The following is a 17437-nucleotide window of genomic DNA, read 5'->3' as shown; positions in this document are numbered from 1 at the left end:
TTTCCTGCCTGGTCTGGCTTGAATTGTGATCCTCAGATCTCAGCCTCTTGAGTAGCTAGGATTATAGGTGTGAGCAAGTGGCAGTACCAAACTTTTTTTTTTTAATTGTATTTTATTTTATTTGAGAACATACTGTACAGAGGGGCTACAATTACATGGGCAGGATAATGCATACATTTCTTACCAAGCATTTTATTCTTTTTCTCATTTCTTGCAATGAAGTCATGAGTCAATAACTTTCAAGAAGCATTGGAAAGAGATACTCTACCTTGTTCTCTAAGAAGCTTAAGTTTAGCATGTAATTTTTCCAACATTGCCTTATTTTTAAAATTCTCTCTCTCCCCCCCCCTTTTTTTGTGTGCCAGTACTGGGGCTTGAACTCAGAGCCTTGGCACACTGTCTCTTAGCTTTTTTACTCAAGGCTGGCACTTTACCACTTGAGCCACAGCTCCACTTCCAGCCTTTTGATAATTAATTGGGTATAAGGGTCTCAAGGACTTTTCTGCCTGGATTGGCTTCGAACTGCACTCCTCAGATCTCAGCCTCCTGAATCGCTGGATTACAGGGATGAGGTAATGGCATCTGACTATTTGTTTTATTTCAGAACATTCGGGTAAGTATAGCAACAACCAGTTCGTTCACAGTGTTAGATGACAGGGGACACATTTTCCTGTTTGAATGCCAGGATGTAAGCCTGTGGTAAGTGATGACTGAAAGAATTCACAGCACTCACACATTCATGCACACAATATTTTCACATTCGATCAGCCCAACAGAAGCAGTGAGATAAGGGCTTGTATAACACCCTTGCTTTGAAGTTCACCTCATTAATCTCTATTTGGTTAAGAAAACAGAAACCTAGTTAGCCACTGGTGGCTCATGCCTGTAATCCTAGCTATTCTTTTTAGGAAGTTGAGATCTGAGATTGAAGTTTGAAGCTAATCCTGGGCACCAGTAAAAAGTCAGAAGTGGAAGTGTGGCTCAAGTGGTAGAGCAGCAGCCTTGGCAAAAACAAACAGGTAAGAGCTCAAGGCCATGAGTTCAAGTCCTTGTACTGGCATAAAAATTGGTATTGGTTTCATGAATGTATTAAGAGCCCATCTGTAACTTGGGCTAGCTGTTCTTCCATATTTGGTCATAGTTGGGAGTTTTCTGATGACAACTACTGACCAAGAGCTTGTGAAAACACAAATACGTCCCTGAGCTCAAACCTGAATGGAAAAAGCTCACAAGAACTGAGTAAGAGTTACTGATGAGTCCTTGGAAAAATTGATGGGTGGCTGTGAATTTTCCATCTATCCTTCAGCTAGAAAAATTTACCCCTAAGACTTGTTGGGACTGGGCATTTGGGTATCACAAAGCACTATGCATGTCCTCCCATTATGTTGCTTACTGAAGGAGTCTTTAATGAGCACCTGCTACATGTCAGGCACTGGGACTGTAGAGAAGGATCTAAAGACAGAGGTCAGGGCTCTACCCCACCCTCAAAGAAGCTGACAATAAAGACTTTCTCGTCCAGATCCCTGCTCTATCCCTTCCCACAACCAATCTATCTTGGATAAGTATCTGAGTCCTTTAAGACTGTGTCTTATCTGTGAAATAACACCAATATGTGTGTTTGTGTGTGTGTGCATGCACATACGTGTGTGCACATGTGTGCCAGTACTGGGCTTTGAACTCAGGGCCTGAATGCTGTCCCTTAGCTTCTTCACTCAAGACTGGTCCTCTACCACTTGAGCCACAGCTCCACTTCCAGTTTTTTTCCTGGTTAATTAGGACTAAGAGTCTCACAGATATTCCTGTCCAGGCTGGCTTCGAATCATATTCTTCATATCTCAACCTCCTGAGTAGATAGTTACAGGCGTGAGCCACCAGTGCCCAGTAAAACCAATACTTTTATCGATTCCACAGTTCTTCCACTTTGTTGCAGTGATGACATGAGGGAATCAGTAGAGAGGGTCTGATGCTGAGTAAAAGCTGTAAGTTAAAGGTCACCGACATAAAACTGTGTAGGTGTGGGACGTGGTGCTTATTCATGAGAGGCTGTAGTAGTCTTGGAGAGGGGCTGACACTTTGGGGTCTGGTAAACTCCATGATGTCATTAGAATAAGAAGCTCCTGTGGAGCTGACAGGAGGCAGGGACTATGCAGAGGTGTTGGAGGAGGAAGCAAACAACTGCTAGGGAAGAGAAGGGAGAAGGAGTCACACATGTGAAGGACACAAGCATTTGCCAGCCTTGTGTGGTGGTGTGCAGCCTGTGGTCCCAGCACTATGGAGGCTGAGACAGAAATCCAACCAGGGCCATGCAGTGAAATCCTATCTCAAAATGGAAACTAAAACCAAAAGCCTCAAGCAACCAAGCAAGCTAGCAACCAAGAACAATATGGCAGCTGTTGATGAGTAGGACTAATTTGCAGGTGGAAACAGGTGGTGTTAAGAGTTGCAATTATTTTTTTTTAATTTAATTTTATTTTATTTGTGAACATAATGTACAGAGGAGTTACAATTACGTGGGCAGGATAATGCGTACATTTCTTACCAAGCATTGCAGCCTCCTCCTTTGTTTACCCTTCACATCCCTTCCCAGCCTCCCCCCTCCCCCCCAAACCCAATCCTTCTCCTTCCTCCCCCTTCCCCCCCCCACCCCCCCGCACCGACGTTGTAAAGCTAGTTTTGGACATGACAACTTGTACTTCTCATTGTTGCAACAGGTCCACCTGTATCCTTAAACAACTGGTTTTTCCCCATCTCCTCCACAAGTTTTGCAATTATTGTAAGTACCTGGTATTGAACATTTGCTTTCTTCCAGGTACTTGTTCCTATGCTTTCAATTATACAAATGAATCTTTCCCACAACCCAAGAAATCTCCCATCAAGTGTTGGACCACCAGATTGACATCCTTTGTAGAAAAAGCTCTTCACTGAGGAGAGATGGCTTGCAGGCAGACCTTACACTGGACAGGACAGTGGGGAGGTGAGCCAAGCCAAAGGCTGGGCAAAAGTGGGAAAGGGTAACTGGTAGGTCTGGGGAAACCAGGTTTTAAAGACTTTTCCACCACTATAGAAGAGGGCGCTGTGGAGTCAAGCATCTTGGCCAAGAGATCCTGCCCCTCTCCCCATGGGGGTTTAGGCCTATCTCAATTACGACAGGAGCAACAGAAGTTGCTGTAGAGAGGAAACTCAGGCTCATTCAGAGCACTGGCAAACAAAGATCCCCATGTGCACACAACAGGTTGTCAAGTAATGGATAGCTCCAGAAAGACATACCTACACATGAAGAATTTAATTTACTATTTCTCTTTTTAATTTATTATTATTATGTGGTTTTACAAAGAGGTTGCAGTTCTGTAAGTCAGGTTATGTTAATTCAATATTTCAAAAACAAAAGCTTTTTTTAAAATGACAGGATGTGGAAAACTAAAGCAGAATTATAAAAATTAAAACTTGATATCATTGGACAAAATGAAGATTTTTTTTTTCTTTTCCAGGGCTGAGGACCGAACCCAGGGCCTTGCGCACACCAGGCGGGCGCCCTTCCGCTGGGCTAAACCCCCAGCCCCGAAGATTTTTTTTAATGTCACAAAATTCAGTAAAGAACAACTCTCTCTCTCTCTCTCTCTCTTTCTCTCTCTGTAGCTCCACTTTTGGCATTTTGGGTGGTTAATTGGAAATAAGAGTCTCATGGACTTTCCTGCTCAGCCTGACTTTGAACTGTGATCCTCAGATCTCAGCCTCCTGAGTAGCTAGCATGGCAGGCATGAGTCACAAGTGCCCTGCAAGAAAAGCCTTCTTTTTTAAAGAATGGAAATGGGAGGTAAGCCAAGCACAGAGAGACAGATAGTACACATTTTCTCTCATATGCAGAAGCTATATCTAAAATATGATGGGACATGATAAGTTATACAGGATTCTAGGCCTTCACACACAGAGAGACTACGGGAGGATATTCCTATGAGAGAAATGCAATGGCGCAATGTCTGTGCCTCAGATCATATACAATAATATTCATTGAAATTAAAAAAATGGAAATGAAACAATTAGAGTGAATTAACTAATTATGTAAATAATGTAACTAATTATGTAACTAAATAATGTAAACGAATTATGTAAATAATGTCCTTAGATGGAAAGGAGAATGATAATCATTTCTGTTGACATGGTTTTGACATTGTCTCCTAGTTAGTGACCAGGCATTCTGGATGTATCTGGCTCCTGAAAGAGTGTAGACCTTTTCTTTTTCATGTGAGACTGACTTCACCCCTGAATTATTTTGGGAGTGAGGCAAAACAGAAACAATGAGAAAACAGATGTGGAGGATCTAGAAAAGCGTTAACCCAGTTAGTTGGCTTCAGTGATGGATGCAGAAGCTGCAGAAGATGATCTAGCTTGTGTATAAAAGAAACAGACCGTGCCTGTGCTGGTCACTCATGCCTGTAATCCTAGCTATTCAGGAGGCTAAGATCTAAGGATCATCATTTGATGTAAGCCTGGGAAAGTAAGTCTGTGAGACTCTTCTCTCCAATTAACCACCAAAACCTCAGAGGTAGAGCTGTAGCTCAAAGTGGTAGAGCACTAGCGTTGAGCCCAGGCCCTAAGTTCAAGCCCATGGCAAAGAAAAACAAACAAACAAAACCAACCAGGACTGCCCCCTTGAGAAGACAACATAGGAATTCTTGCCAGGTTCTCAGTTGAGAACTTGATTTGGAATGCCTTGCATTCATGCGGGCCCTGGGTTCGATTCTTCAGCACCACATAAGCAGAAAAAGCTGGAAGTGGCACTGTGGCTCAAGTGGTAGAGTGCTAGCCTTGAGCTAAAGAGCTGAGGGACAGTACCCAGGCCCAGAGTTCAGGCCCCATGACTGACAAGAAAAAAAAAGAAAAAGAAAAAGAAAAAAAGAAATGGAGATGATTTGTCACTTGGGGAAAGTGAGGAGCATCCTGGGGTTATCCGCTAAGCATTGTTCTCCAAGATCAAAGAAGCTTGGGATTTTTTTTTTGAAACTGATACATACTTATATGAGAAAGGTGGGAACATTTCTGAGCACCCTCAGCACGGCATCAAAAAGGCAAGATGGCAGTCAGGTGCCAGTAACTTACACCTGTAATTCTAGCTACTCAGGAGGCTGAGGATTATGGTTCAAAGCCAGCACTGGATGACAAGTCTAAGAGACTCTTTTCTCCAATTAACCAACAAAAGAAGCCAAAAGTAGATGGATAGCTTACGTGGTAGAGTACCAGCCTTCAGTGAAAAAGCTAAGCAAGAGTATGAGCCCAGGTACTGGCACAAACAAACAAACAAACAAGGCGAGATGGTGACATGAATGCTATCAGGCATTCTCAGTGGTGCCACCATAAACCAATTTACTCTAGACTGCCTAATAGAATGAGTCAGAGTGACTTGGTGACCTTAGCCACCTCCTGGTAAGTTTTTTTCTTTTTTGGTCTGTCCTGGGGCTTGACCTCAGGGTCTGGGTGCTGTCCCAGACCTCTTTTTGCTCAAGGCTAGCGTTCTACTTTCTGATGGTTATTTGGTTAATTGCAGTCTCACGACTTTCCTGCCCAGGCTGGCTTCCAACTGCAGTCTTCAGATCTTAGCCTGTTGAGTAGCTTGGATTACAGGCATGAGCCACCAGTGCTGGCTTCCTTGTAAGTTTTTCTAGAGAGTTTTAACTGAAACAAAAGGAGAGTACAACTCTGGAGGTGTGCTACCAATCTTTTAACAAGGCAGCAACCTTCTCCCCCCAAAATGTAGGGCTTTGCCCCATATTTAATGGCTAACCTTCAAAGCTGGTGGAGAGTCATTGAAGAACTCCAGCTGGGTCTAAGCTAAGCCCAGGTGAAGCTGGTGATGAAGCCCAAGGCAGGACAATGCTCTTCTTCCAGCCATTCCAGCTCCACTTCCAACATTTCTTCCAGTGACTGATAAGCCTAACTGGGGATGATGGGGGGAGGGTCCTACCTTTGCCCTTCTGCACCCTGACTGGGGTGTACTTGCATCACAAAGTCACTCACCAGCAACTGAGTATCTGACTCTACTCTCTCTGCCTAGGTACTCACGTCTCAGTGGGGTGAGGTCGTTGTGTGTGTGATCTCTACATCTCTGCTGTTCTGTGGGCAGTGGTGCTGCGTGGGTAGGGAGGGTGTGAGGGCCTATTTGGGAAATTCAGTGGAGATCAGTCACTTCCGAGTAGGAGGAAGCTTCCTCTCAGCCAGCAGGAGCGGGCTGTGGGCATTCATAGCTCCAGGGCCTGGCTTTGCATCTGGTAACATGCAATCTAGAGGTCTTTTTTAGCTCCATCCAGATTTGGGTCTTCACGCTGTACTTTAAGGCTCTTGTGATGACCCTGTGTTCCCACAGCTCCACCCCAGGCCTCTGCGCAGCTCCACTGGCCCTAAGTAGCCATCTGGTGACTGAGTCAGTGGCCTGGGGAGGAATTTCTGACCCTGTTCCCACCCTACCACCTCCCAGCTTCCCAGTGCTGACTTGGCTAATTGAGTTAGAAGCCTTGCCAAAGACATATTCCTGAGGGTATGTGGATGGGGGGGAGCTAAGATGTGGGGGCAGCGGGAGGGCCTGGCTAGCTTCAGCTGCTTGGAGTTATAAAAAGAAACAGCAGTGCTATGCGGCAGGGTGGGTGACTAACGTTGCAGAACTGGGCATCACATATCAGCCATTGGGGAAGGTAATCTATCCTTGCCACTTGGTTCCCAAGACCAAGAGCCTTCCTTACCTTCCTGTTCCTATATTTCTAATTTGGGCACAGGACTTGGCCAGTGGCCTTGTCTTCCCTGGTACTTGACTGTGGTCTAATCCAGGCCCAGACACAGTGACAGGCCATGTAAGGAGCCAATCTGAAGCCATGGCTTGGTGAGAAATTACAGATTAAGTGCTTGCAGCCTCGACAGGAGAGTGAAGTGTGGATTTTAGAGTCTGAAGAACTGACTTGCGGTCCTAATACTACCATTTACTAGTAACTTTTCTGGATCTTGGTGTGTCTCCTCTGCAAAATGAGGAAAATATCTACCCATGAGGGTTTTACAAAGGAGACAGGAAGCATCAGCTTTAACGTGACATGGGGTCTGAAGGGGAGATGTCACACGTGGCCAGGTCACGCTCTACCTATTCAGATATCCTGGATGTAGAATGAGCCCAGATGCCTTTTTTAAATTAATTTTTTATTTTCAATTGCTATTATAAAGGTGATATACAGAGGGGGTACAGTTACACAAGTCAGGTAATGAATACATTTCTTTTGGACAATGTTACTCCTTCTGTTGCTCTCTCTCAGTTTCTCCTTCCTGTCCCTGACACTTTTTCAGACAGAATTTTACTATGAAGCTCAGGCTGGCTTGGAACTCTCCATCCTTCTGCCTCAGCTTCCCTCATGTTGGGATTATATGTGTATGCCACCCAATGGAGCCCAATCTTTCTTCTTTCTCCTCTCTCTCTCTCTCTCTCTCTCTCTCTCTCTCTCTCTCTCTCTCTTTCTCTTTCTCTCTCTCTCTCTTTCTCTGTCTGTCTGTCTGTCTCTCTGTTTCTCTGTCTCTCTCTCATCCCCCATTACCCCTCTCTTTAATGTGCTGGTACTAGGGCTTGAACTTGGCTTGGGTATTGTCCCTTAGCTTTTTTCACTTAAAGCCTAGTGCTCTATCACTTAAGCCACAGCATTTCAGGCTTTTTGGTAGTTAACTGGAGATAAGAGTCTCATGATCTTCCCTGCCCAGGCTGGCTTCGAACACCATTGATCCTTAGATTTCAGTCTCCTGAGTAGCTAGGATTACAAGTGTGAATGAGCCCGAGTGAGCCCAGCCTCTCAATACATACTCGTATGAACTACTCCTCCTTTGTTTCACAAAGTGTCATTGTTACTATCATTCTGCTGGTAGGGAGGCTCTCTCCTTGGGGACTTTTGCCCAGAGGTTGGCTGGAGATACGGTCCTTGTGGGCTTGCTCTTGGAGAAGCCCTACCACTTGGAGCCTGGCTGCAGGTCCTCATACTAGGGCAAGTACGCATGATTTCTGTCCTAATCTAATGCCTAGCCTCACACCTTTTGTCACACAAGGACTTGCCCAATCCTCTGCAGAGTTTGCTTGCCCAGTGTGAAGAACTGGGGTGCTGAGGGAGAGCAATACACATTTATTGAGTGCCTACTGTATGCCAAGGTCTGAAGAGACAAGACATGTTCCTAAAGGCACAATGAATGCCTCTGTGCCTCTGAGCATATAAAATAGTATTGATCAAAAGGAACTCCAGGGAACATTAAAGGAAAATTCAGACCCTTCTACAATCCAGTTGTTCCAACTTGGTTCTGTCATTTTCATCTTCCTAATAAGCTGCTTTTCTTTTACTGTGAAAAAAAGAAATGAACCTCAGGGAATGGAAACAAAAGGTGTTTTTTTTTTAATTTGGAGTGTTGTTTTCTGTCTTGTTTGATCGTTTATCTGTTTGGGGGAGGGTAAGGGGGACACAGAAATGGAGGAACAGGGGTAAACAAATGCGGCTGTGGTACTCACTAGACACTGTTGAAAATGAACTATACAACTTGTGGGTGATGATGGGAGGAGAAAACTGAGAGAGTGAGGGAAGGGGTGACATTGTCAAAAAAGGAATGTTCTTTTTTTTTTTTTTTGGGTCCGGTTGTGGGGCCTGAACTCTGGGCCTGGGCACTGTCCCTCAGCTCTTCAGCTCAAGGCTAGCGCTCTACCACTTGAGCCACAGTGCTCTACCACTTGAGCCACATATCTTTTTTACTTTTTTTCTTGTTATTATAAAGGTGATGTACAGAGGGGTTACAGTTACATAAGTCAGGTAAAGAACATTCCTTTTGGGCTGGGAAGGTGGCTCAGTGGTAGAGCGCTTGCCTTGCATGCTTGAGGCCCTGGGTTCGATTCCTCAGCACCACATAAGCAAAAAGAAAAAAGCCAGAAGTGGCACTGTGGCTCAAGTGGTAGAGCGCTAGCCTTGAGCTGAAGAGCTGAGGGACAGCGCCCAGGCCCAGAGTTCAGGCTCCACGACTGGACCCCCCCAAACAAACAAACAAACAAACAAAACAAAATAAAATTGAAAAACAAAAGAAAGGAAGGAATGAAGGAAGGAAGGAAAAATGTGTAAGAAATGCTTTAGTCAAGAAGCCTTTGTTTCTCTGGACCACAAGAATCTTCTGACACTGTAGCTAGATCAGGAAGTCATAAAGCATTAATTCACATGCTTGTTCATTAGTCCATCAACTATCTGTAAAGCCTCTACCATGTTCCAGGTAGACAAGAACTAAAGATGAGTGGAGGCCTGTTGTATGTATGTGGGGGGGTTTACAGGAACACTTGGAACACATGGGGAATGGCATTCTGAAGAAACAGTTTGTGAGAAACCCCGGGGGCTGAGTCACCACTGTCTGGCCCGAGACACCACAGAGATGACCTCACCTCCCCACTGGTTGCTCTGCGGAAGCTGGATGCTCAGGGCAGAAGGGACAGCCTAGAGTTACCCAGCAGCTTAGTAGCAGACTTCTGGCTTCAAGTTGGCATCTTCAGTTTCTAGAGAGGTTTTCTCAGCATCACACACAGTACCATCTTTGTCACTTGTTGGGTCCCAGCACGGTCATGTTGAAATCATCTCAGTGCAATTCTAAAAGTGTAACAGTTTATTGGGCACTAGTGCTTTTCAGGGTACCAGGTACATGGCAGGTGTTCAATACATGCCAGAAGTCCTTTCATGGCTGGATAGAGAAGGAAGACATCTCCCCACCTCAGAGGACACACAGCGACATCTTTGTACTACGTGATGGCTTTGACATTGGGTTTTTGAATGCTCTAAGCACAGAGAAGGCAAGCATCTCAGGCACCTGCATTACTCAGCTTGAGAGAGTCAGGGCATCATGGAAATAACCAGATGCCACCTCTGACCACTGCCCTTTGAGTGCGGAGAGCTGGGGGGCTTCACCGTCATTTGAGGCTTTCCTTTTGACAGGACTTAGGGAGAAGCCGAGATAACAATGATGGTTCTGGGTCCATTTCTGCTTCTGCTTCGTTCAGAGAGAGAGAGAGAGAGAAAGAGAGAGAGATTGTGTGTGTGTGTGTGTGTGTGTGTTGTGTGTACACTTCTGCGTGCTGTGGCCTTGGTTTCAGAGGCCAGATGCTGCTATCTCATCTTTTTTTTTTTTTTTTTAATCTCCTGAATGTGGCAAATTGGTGCTCAATGAGGGAATCACACTCCAAGTTAACCTACTGGAACAAGATTGGCTTGGATAAAGGGAAACATCACCACCACCATGGCAAGGCTTCAGGAGCTGTGTCATCATGGGACTATCCCTCCATTATATTTAATTGTGCAACTAATGGGAACTATGCTGACTGCAAAGCTGGGAGGCTGTTCAGAGGTAGGGTGATTCCAGCTGCTGCTTGAATGGGACCTTAGTTGTTTTCACCCTTTGAGCATAGGTCTTGGGAAAAACCAGAGAACGATACTGTATCAGAGGTTCAAGGTACTAATCAAAGGCTGGGGTGTAGCTCAGTGGTAGAATACATACATAGTATGTGTGGACCCCAGATTCATCCTTAGCATCTACCAAAAGAGAAAAACATAAGTAAGAGAAGGTGCCCATCAAGTCGATTGAACTCTTTCTGGGTGTGGAGATGCCTACCTGTCGTCTTTGCTACTCAGGAGGCTGAGATGGGAGGATCATTTGAGCCTCAGGGATTCAAGGCCAGGCTGGGCAACATAGCAAGATCTAGTCTCAAAAAAAAAGAGGTCATTGGACTCTTGATTTATGGATATTTTTATTCATTTATCCAATCTTTCCTTGTTTCTGTTCACTAACTTTTGTTCTCTCTTAGTATTTCATTAGGAACTCCCCACAAAGCAAGTTATCTTTTTGGCTGTACAGAAGATTGCACTCAGGGCTTCACTCTGGGACTTCACCCCTTGAACCACCTCTCCAGCCCCCCTTTTGCCTTGGTTATGTTCAAGGTCGCATCTTTTTTTTTTTTTTGGGTCTGGTTGTGGGGCCTGAACTCTGGGCCTGGGAGCTGTCCTTCAGCTCTTCAGCTGAAGGCTAGTGCTCCACCACTTGAGCCACAGCGCCACTTCCAGCTTTTTTCTTTTTACTTATGTGGTGCTGAGGAATTGAACGCAGGGCCTCAGGCATGCAAGGCAAGTGCTTTACCACTGAGCCACCTTCCCAGCCCCTCAAGGTAGCATCTTGATTTATGGTCAAGCAAGCCTGGACTTTGATCCTCCTACTTGTGCTTCCCTGGGTCTCTGGGGGATGCACAGGACACTGCCCTTAGCCATTGGTTGAGATGGAGTCTCACAAAACGTCTTTTTTCCTTTTTTTATGCTCATACTAGGACTTGAACTCAGGATAGTCACTGAGCAAAGTGCCACCAGTGCCTGGCTGAGGCCTGACCCTCTTAAGAATCTACAAGGACACAGAGATTGGGAGAAAAGTTTTGTGAGGAATGTGCAAATCTCTCTGAGATTCTTTCTACCTTACCCAAGGGGCTCCAGGAAACGGGAAGGCTCTGCTTTCTGCTTTCACCTCTCTTGAACTCTAGAGGCCAATGTCAGGGGCTGTCCTGGCCTCTGCAGTGGGAGGGTGCTTGTGTTACAATCGCCAGCCTCCAGTTGCAGAAGGAATGGTGGAAGCATGGCTGGGGAACACAGCTGGTCTCTCTGGCCACATTCCTACAAGGGCGAGGAGACCTCTTCTCCTGCCCCTTCGACACGCAGCAACCGCATCATGCAACCGGACACGCAGGGCACAAACAGCATTGTTTCTTAATGATCTCACACTTCAGCTGGTCCCTGGGGGTGGTGGGGGTGAGAGGTTGTTCTGTAATATGCGTGACAAGTCACTGTGGTTAGCTTACCCCATCTGGGTCTCCTAGATACAGCCAGTGGATACCTGCCAAAAATGTCCAGCAAGAACACTGGGGAGAGGGAGGAGGAGGAGGATGTGGAGAAAAAGGCCACAAAGTACAGTCCCTCGTGGGGTGCTCCTGGAGCCTGCTTAAGCTTCGGGAGCTCAGATAAAGCTACAGCTCAGGCTTGAAGATTGTAATGGATGAGGGTGGTAAGCCTGAATGAGGAGCAAGTCACAGACTGTGGTTATTCTTCATTCTAATTTGACCCTAGTTTCAAGTCTGAGCCCCAGCTATGTACTTGGCATCCGCCATTCCTTCTCCTGCAACTAGATGTCTGTGATTGTGACTCTAGTAACCTCCCGCCCAGAGTCCAGGGCAGCCCCTGACATTGGCCTCTGGATGCTTAGAACTGCGATTCTTAATTTTGAACATAGGTCAGAATTTCCTGGAGGGCTTGTTGAACTACAGTGCTGCTCCTCCTCAGGCTCTTCCAGCAGGTCTGGGGTGCGGCCTGACAGTAAGCGCCTATGTGCTGCCCCCTGCTGGTCAGGATACTAAAACATTTCCTGATTTGAACGTGTGTGCAGGCCATGGCTCTCAGGTAGCAGGAGGAAGAGAGCTAAGCTTTCTCTTTCCTTCTCATCCAGGTGGGAATAAACAGTGGTGGCTGGCCCAACGTGGTTCTGAGATCACCCAACTAGGAGCTCTAAGGGGAGCTTTAGAGGTTCTGAATGACCTCGTTATGTGATCACAAGAAACTCATGGTCCCCTCTGGGCCTCAGTTGTCCCTCCTGTAAAATGAGATGGTGGCACTTTCCTGTGTGCATTATTGTTTTCACAACAGAAGAAAAATTCTTAAAAATGGAAAAGAAGACAGTGAAGCAGTTTGTCTCGCAGGATGAGAGTCTGGAAACCTGGGAGTTGGGGTCCAACTTGGTTTTGTTAGCATGAGGATTGGAGTGAGCTGTCCCACTTAGCAGGCCCCAGCCTTTCTGTCATCTACCAGTGAGGTAAGGATGCCAATCTGGGCAAGTTACTGAGGCAGGGGAAGTGAATGTGCAACAGTGCACCTGGCCACCGTGTCTCAGTGATGACAGTTTGTTTGCGATCTTGTTGAGGCTTAGGGGGATAAGGAGGCGGCCTCAGTCCCCATTGCTGCCACTCTTCAGGAGGGGATCTGGTGATGCTGATGTTGATGGTAGATTTATGTAATTCCCACATGTCTCAAAATTTCCTCTGGAATGATTGTTTTGGGAAATACTTAACTCACCAAGATTTTTATGAACTGTTCCTTCTCTAAGTCCTATTCATTTGATTGTTAGCTGAATATTTATTGAAAGTCTATTTGTCTTCCCAACACAGGACCGGCACTAGACAAATGATAAAAACCAACCATCCTACCCAGAAGCTATTCCTGCTCTGTAGATCTCACAAGATGGGGGGAGGATGATGTCTGCAAATTGGCTGGGTTAGCCAGGTGCCAGTGGCTCATGCCTGTAATCCTAGCTACTCAGGAGGCAGAGATCTGAGGATTGCAGTTCAATACTGGCTGGGGCAAAAAGTCTATGAGATGCTTATCACCAATAAACTACTCAGAAAAGGCTGGAAGTGATGCTGTGGCTCAATTGGTAGAGTGCTAGCCTTGAGCATAAAGAAGCTCAGGGACAGTGCCCCTGGATGGGTTAAAAAAAAAAAAGAGTCTGGGTGAAGGAGAGAATAGAGTCTTCAGAACATAGGAAATGGCCTGTGCAAAGCCCCTGAAGCAGGGTGCACATGGCCCCTGTAAGCTGTTAGGCTGGAGGACTATGGAGTAGGAGACAGGGGAGTCTAGCCTTTATGATGAGAAAATCAGAGCCTTTGGAGGTCTAACAGCAGAGAGGGACATATACTGTGAGTTAGGATTCAGATAGCTTCTCTGGATGCCATTGGAGAAGATTCTAGTGGCCAAAGCAGAACAGGGAGATCTGTTAGGATAAAACTATGTGAGTGCCCAGAGCAGAATATACTGATGGACCTTGTGTGTGTGTGTGTGTGTGTGTGTGTGTGTGTGTGTGTGTGTGTGTGTGTGTGTGTGTGTGTGTTTGAAATGGAGAGAAATAGCTGTACTTGGAAAATCTCTGGAGTCTGCTCTGTAAGATTTGGAGGTGACAAGTGCAGCCCCTGGCTGCCTGGCCTCCTGACTGGCTTACCTAGGTGCACAGCGGAGCCTGTCACTGAGCTAGGGGAGAATTCCTGTCTCCTCTCCTGAGTACTTCAGATCCGTACAGGTCATTGGTTATAAGACAAGGACCTTCTGCATATATTCTGGGTTCCTCACCTTTTCTAGGTGGCCACAGAATGTTTAGCACAGCAGCTGGTACTCAATGAACAACAGCCACTTGCTGTCCGTGTCCCCCCCCCCCCAAATGACAATGCTGTGCCTCTACCCATCCACTGCAACCTGTCAGAAGCTTTGGGCTCTGGGCTCTGGAGCATCATGACACCCTTTCTTCTTTGGGAGCCTTATGAAATTCCCTTTAAGGTGGGGAGACTTTATGTCACCATCTTCATCTCATCATGAATGCCAAGCAGGAAGAAAGGGAGAAAGGAAGAGAGGCTTGTCTGAGACTGTGCTTTTATGATTGATAGCAGGTGCCTTTGGAGTGAAGTCAGTGGGTGAATGGGGCTGGCCCCGCTCTAAACTAGCTGTGTGAGCAGTTATTTTGAGTCTAGAGTCCATTTCCTGCTCTAGATCTTAGTTTGCCCAACTGTAAAATGGAGCTGGAGCATTGGACTGGAGTTTGACTTTGCTCAAAGGAGCTCAGGCTAGAGGCTGGGCCTGCTTTCTTCCTAAGTGCAGGGGCTTTGTCTCCACAGCCCACCCAGCTGATTTTCAGACTTGTGGCAGCAAACCATTCCATACTTAGACCCTTCCACCTTCCTTTTCCTGAGTCCCACCCCCCCTTTTTTTTGGTCGGTTGTGGGGCTTGAACTCTGGGCCTGGGTGTTATCTCTCAGCTCTTCAGCTCAAGGCAAGCATTCTACCACTTGAACCACAGCTCTACTTCTGGTTTTCTTGTGGTTAATTGGAGATGAGGGTCTCACGGACTTTCCTGCCTGGGCTGGCTTTCAAATATGATCCTCAGATCTCAGTCTCTTGAGTAGCTAGGAGTATAGGCGTGAGCTACCTGTGCTCAGCTTTTCTTGGGTTCTTAAATCCTAGGTTCTTGCTGGTCTGGTTTTTCCTCCTCCTGACTGTGCTGAAATCAGGAAATTCCCTTCTTTATACCTCTCCTGTGGAGAAAGCAGCTGGAATCTAGTCTCCCGAAGTCTTCCCCTTGACCCATCCCCCTTCCCAAGGTCTCCTTAGTTCTCACTGGCAAGCGTCCTTCTATGGTTGCTGGCTCAACACAGTGCTAACTTCTTGTATTCCTCTCCCCAGGGCTTTTCACTGTGTAATGGAGAAAAGATTAGAGACCACTAACCAGAGAAGCCCCCAAGTCATTCTTTCCTGCATACAATCCCCAGGTAAGAGCCTGGGAAAGCCAGAACTCACATTCCCAGGAAGGTCCCCAGCTGATGCTCATAGATTTCTATGCTATGGCTCTGTTGATCTCCAGAAAATGGGGCCACTCAGCCATTTCCCCCAACTTCTGGCCCAGACTCTTGAGTTATGCCCCCACATCCAGTCCCCTTCTTCCTAACAAAGGCTTCCTCAGTAGAAAAAAAAAAAAAAAGCCTGGACACATAATACTTGCCAACAAAAGCAAGCATTGTCGCCCCAGGGAAGGAGGTGGGGGCAGGGAAGCAGGGTGAGGCCTGGCTTTCTGTTTGCCAGACTTTCTGTAGGGTCGGCCCCAGCCCTGGGCTGGTGACTCAGAGGCTGAGGGCCCAGCTGTACTCTGTCTTCTTGACTTGCTCTGCTGGATGCAGGATGGATCCAGGGACTCTGAGTTTTTAAAGGGAGTTTTCGCTGTGGGGACCTCTCAGCAGGAATCCTAATCTCACATGTTGCATCCTACAGCTTGGAAGATAGATACCCTGAGAAAGGGAATTATTATCTTGCAGTCATTTGGTGGGTTTCTAGACAGCCAAAGCAGAATGGCTCCACCTGCCCTTATTCCTGCATTATCAGTTTCCCCACAGAGCACCTTCCCTGGTTCTTGACTGCATAGATTTTTTTGGGGGGGGCGGGGGTGAAGCAGTACTGGAGTTTGAACTCAGGGTCTCACACTTGCTAGGCAGGTGTTCTACCAGTTGAGCCACACCCACAGACTTTCTAACTTTCATTATTTTTGAGACAAGATCTCCCATTTTGTTCTGGATAGTCGGAACCTAGCTCTATCCCCCTATTTACACTTCCTGCCCAGCTGGGACAACTGTGTCCCACCTTGCTTAGCTTTATTGGTTCAGATAGGGTCTTGCAAATTATTTGCCCAGGCTATCCTTGAACTGTGATCCTCCTGATCTCTGCTTCCCAAGCAGCTCTTATTACAGAGGTGAGCCACCATACTCAGCAACCTCACAGATCTTAAAGAGCCAGAACGAGTCCTCTGCTTCTGCACTTACTATAGATCAGCTTGGGGCGGGGGGTGCCATTTCCAAATAACTGGGATCTCCAGTGTAGCTTGGATGATGATACTTGTTGGCTCATTGAACCTGCTTTCGGAAATGAGCTGACCCCAAACTTCAGCATCATTTGTCAGACTTTATTTCAACAACAACAATAATAACAATAACAATAATTTAAACTTTCTCCACTCAGCCTTACTCTTGGCTGAGACTCAGGACACTCAGAACTCCCCGGAGGCCAAGAAGCTGTAATCTGCAAAATGGGTTGATGCAAGGGGTCGGCAGCTAGTGGGGCATCGGGGCCACTAGGAGAAGAGGAGGGCGGCTTTTTCCTGGGGGCGCACTCTGTTCTCCCCCATCCTGCCTCTGTCTGACCCCCTTCGGAGCTCAGGCTCTGAAGCATCACCCAGCAGCCCTGGAGCGGAGAAAGAGGCGTATTGGGGCCATCACTCCGGAAAGCTCCGGCGTCGGAAGGGATGATCGTCCCGTGTGTGCGCGCGCGTGCCAGGAGCCCCCGCTGCAGCTCCGCGTGGCACTTCCGATCCCGGACGCAGCCTGCCGCAGTCCCGCCCCGCCCCCGGGCGCCGGCGCCCCCCGCCCCGACCCGCGCCCGGCCCCGCCCCGCCCGCTGTGCCCACCCCTGGCCCGCCCCGAGCCCCTAGCCCCGTCCCGCCGGGGTCCCCGCAGCCGGCGCTGGGCACCGGGGGCGCTGGCACGTCGGCGGCTCCGCGGTCCCGCCCGCAGCTTAGCGGTCCGAGCCGGCGGTGGCACCGTGCAGGGGGCCCGGGAGCGGGAAGCTGCGAGGCCGGGAGAAGGCGGAGGCCCGAGGCCGGCGCTCGCAGGGGCGGCCCGGGTGCGCTTCGGCTTGGCCGGTACTCGGACGCCTGCCCGGCCCGCGTCGCCGCGCGCGCGCGCGCGCAGACACATGGCTGGGCTCCGAGCGCTGCTGTGCTGCCTGCTGCCCGTGTCCTGCGCGCTCAGCGCCGCCGCCGCGGGCAGCCAGGCCCCAGGTGCGTGTGGGTC

The 17437-nt window shown here is 47.6% G+C and overlaps 1 protein-coding gene across 2 annotated transcripts in view; it reads left to right on the top strand.

Annotated features, from left to right (window-relative positions):
• Nucleotides 1-17339: 17339 nt before the first annotated feature.
• The window catches only part of Adamts14 (ADAM metallopeptidase with thrombospondin type 1 motif 14), a 67028-nt gene continuing 66930 nt past the window's right edge, over nt 17340-17437 (top strand). For both annotated transcript variants that reach the window (XM_070020913.1, XM_070020912.1), the window contains exon 1: nt 17340-17424. In XM_070020913.1, coding sequence (XP_069877014.1) covers nt 17340-17424 — 85 coding nt within the window. The remainder of the gene's footprint in view (nt 17425-17437) is intronic.

Source organism: Dipodomys merriami, unplaced genomic scaffold (assembly GCF_024711535.1).
Source record: "Dipodomys merriami isolate MVZ:Mamm:240054 unplaced genomic scaffold, mDipMer1.0.p SCAF_14, whole genome shotgun sequence".
NCBI lineage: Eukaryota > Metazoa > Chordata > Mammalia > Rodentia > Heteromyidae > Dipodomys > Dipodomys merriami.
This window is presented reverse-complemented; position numbering and strand designations above follow the sequence as displayed.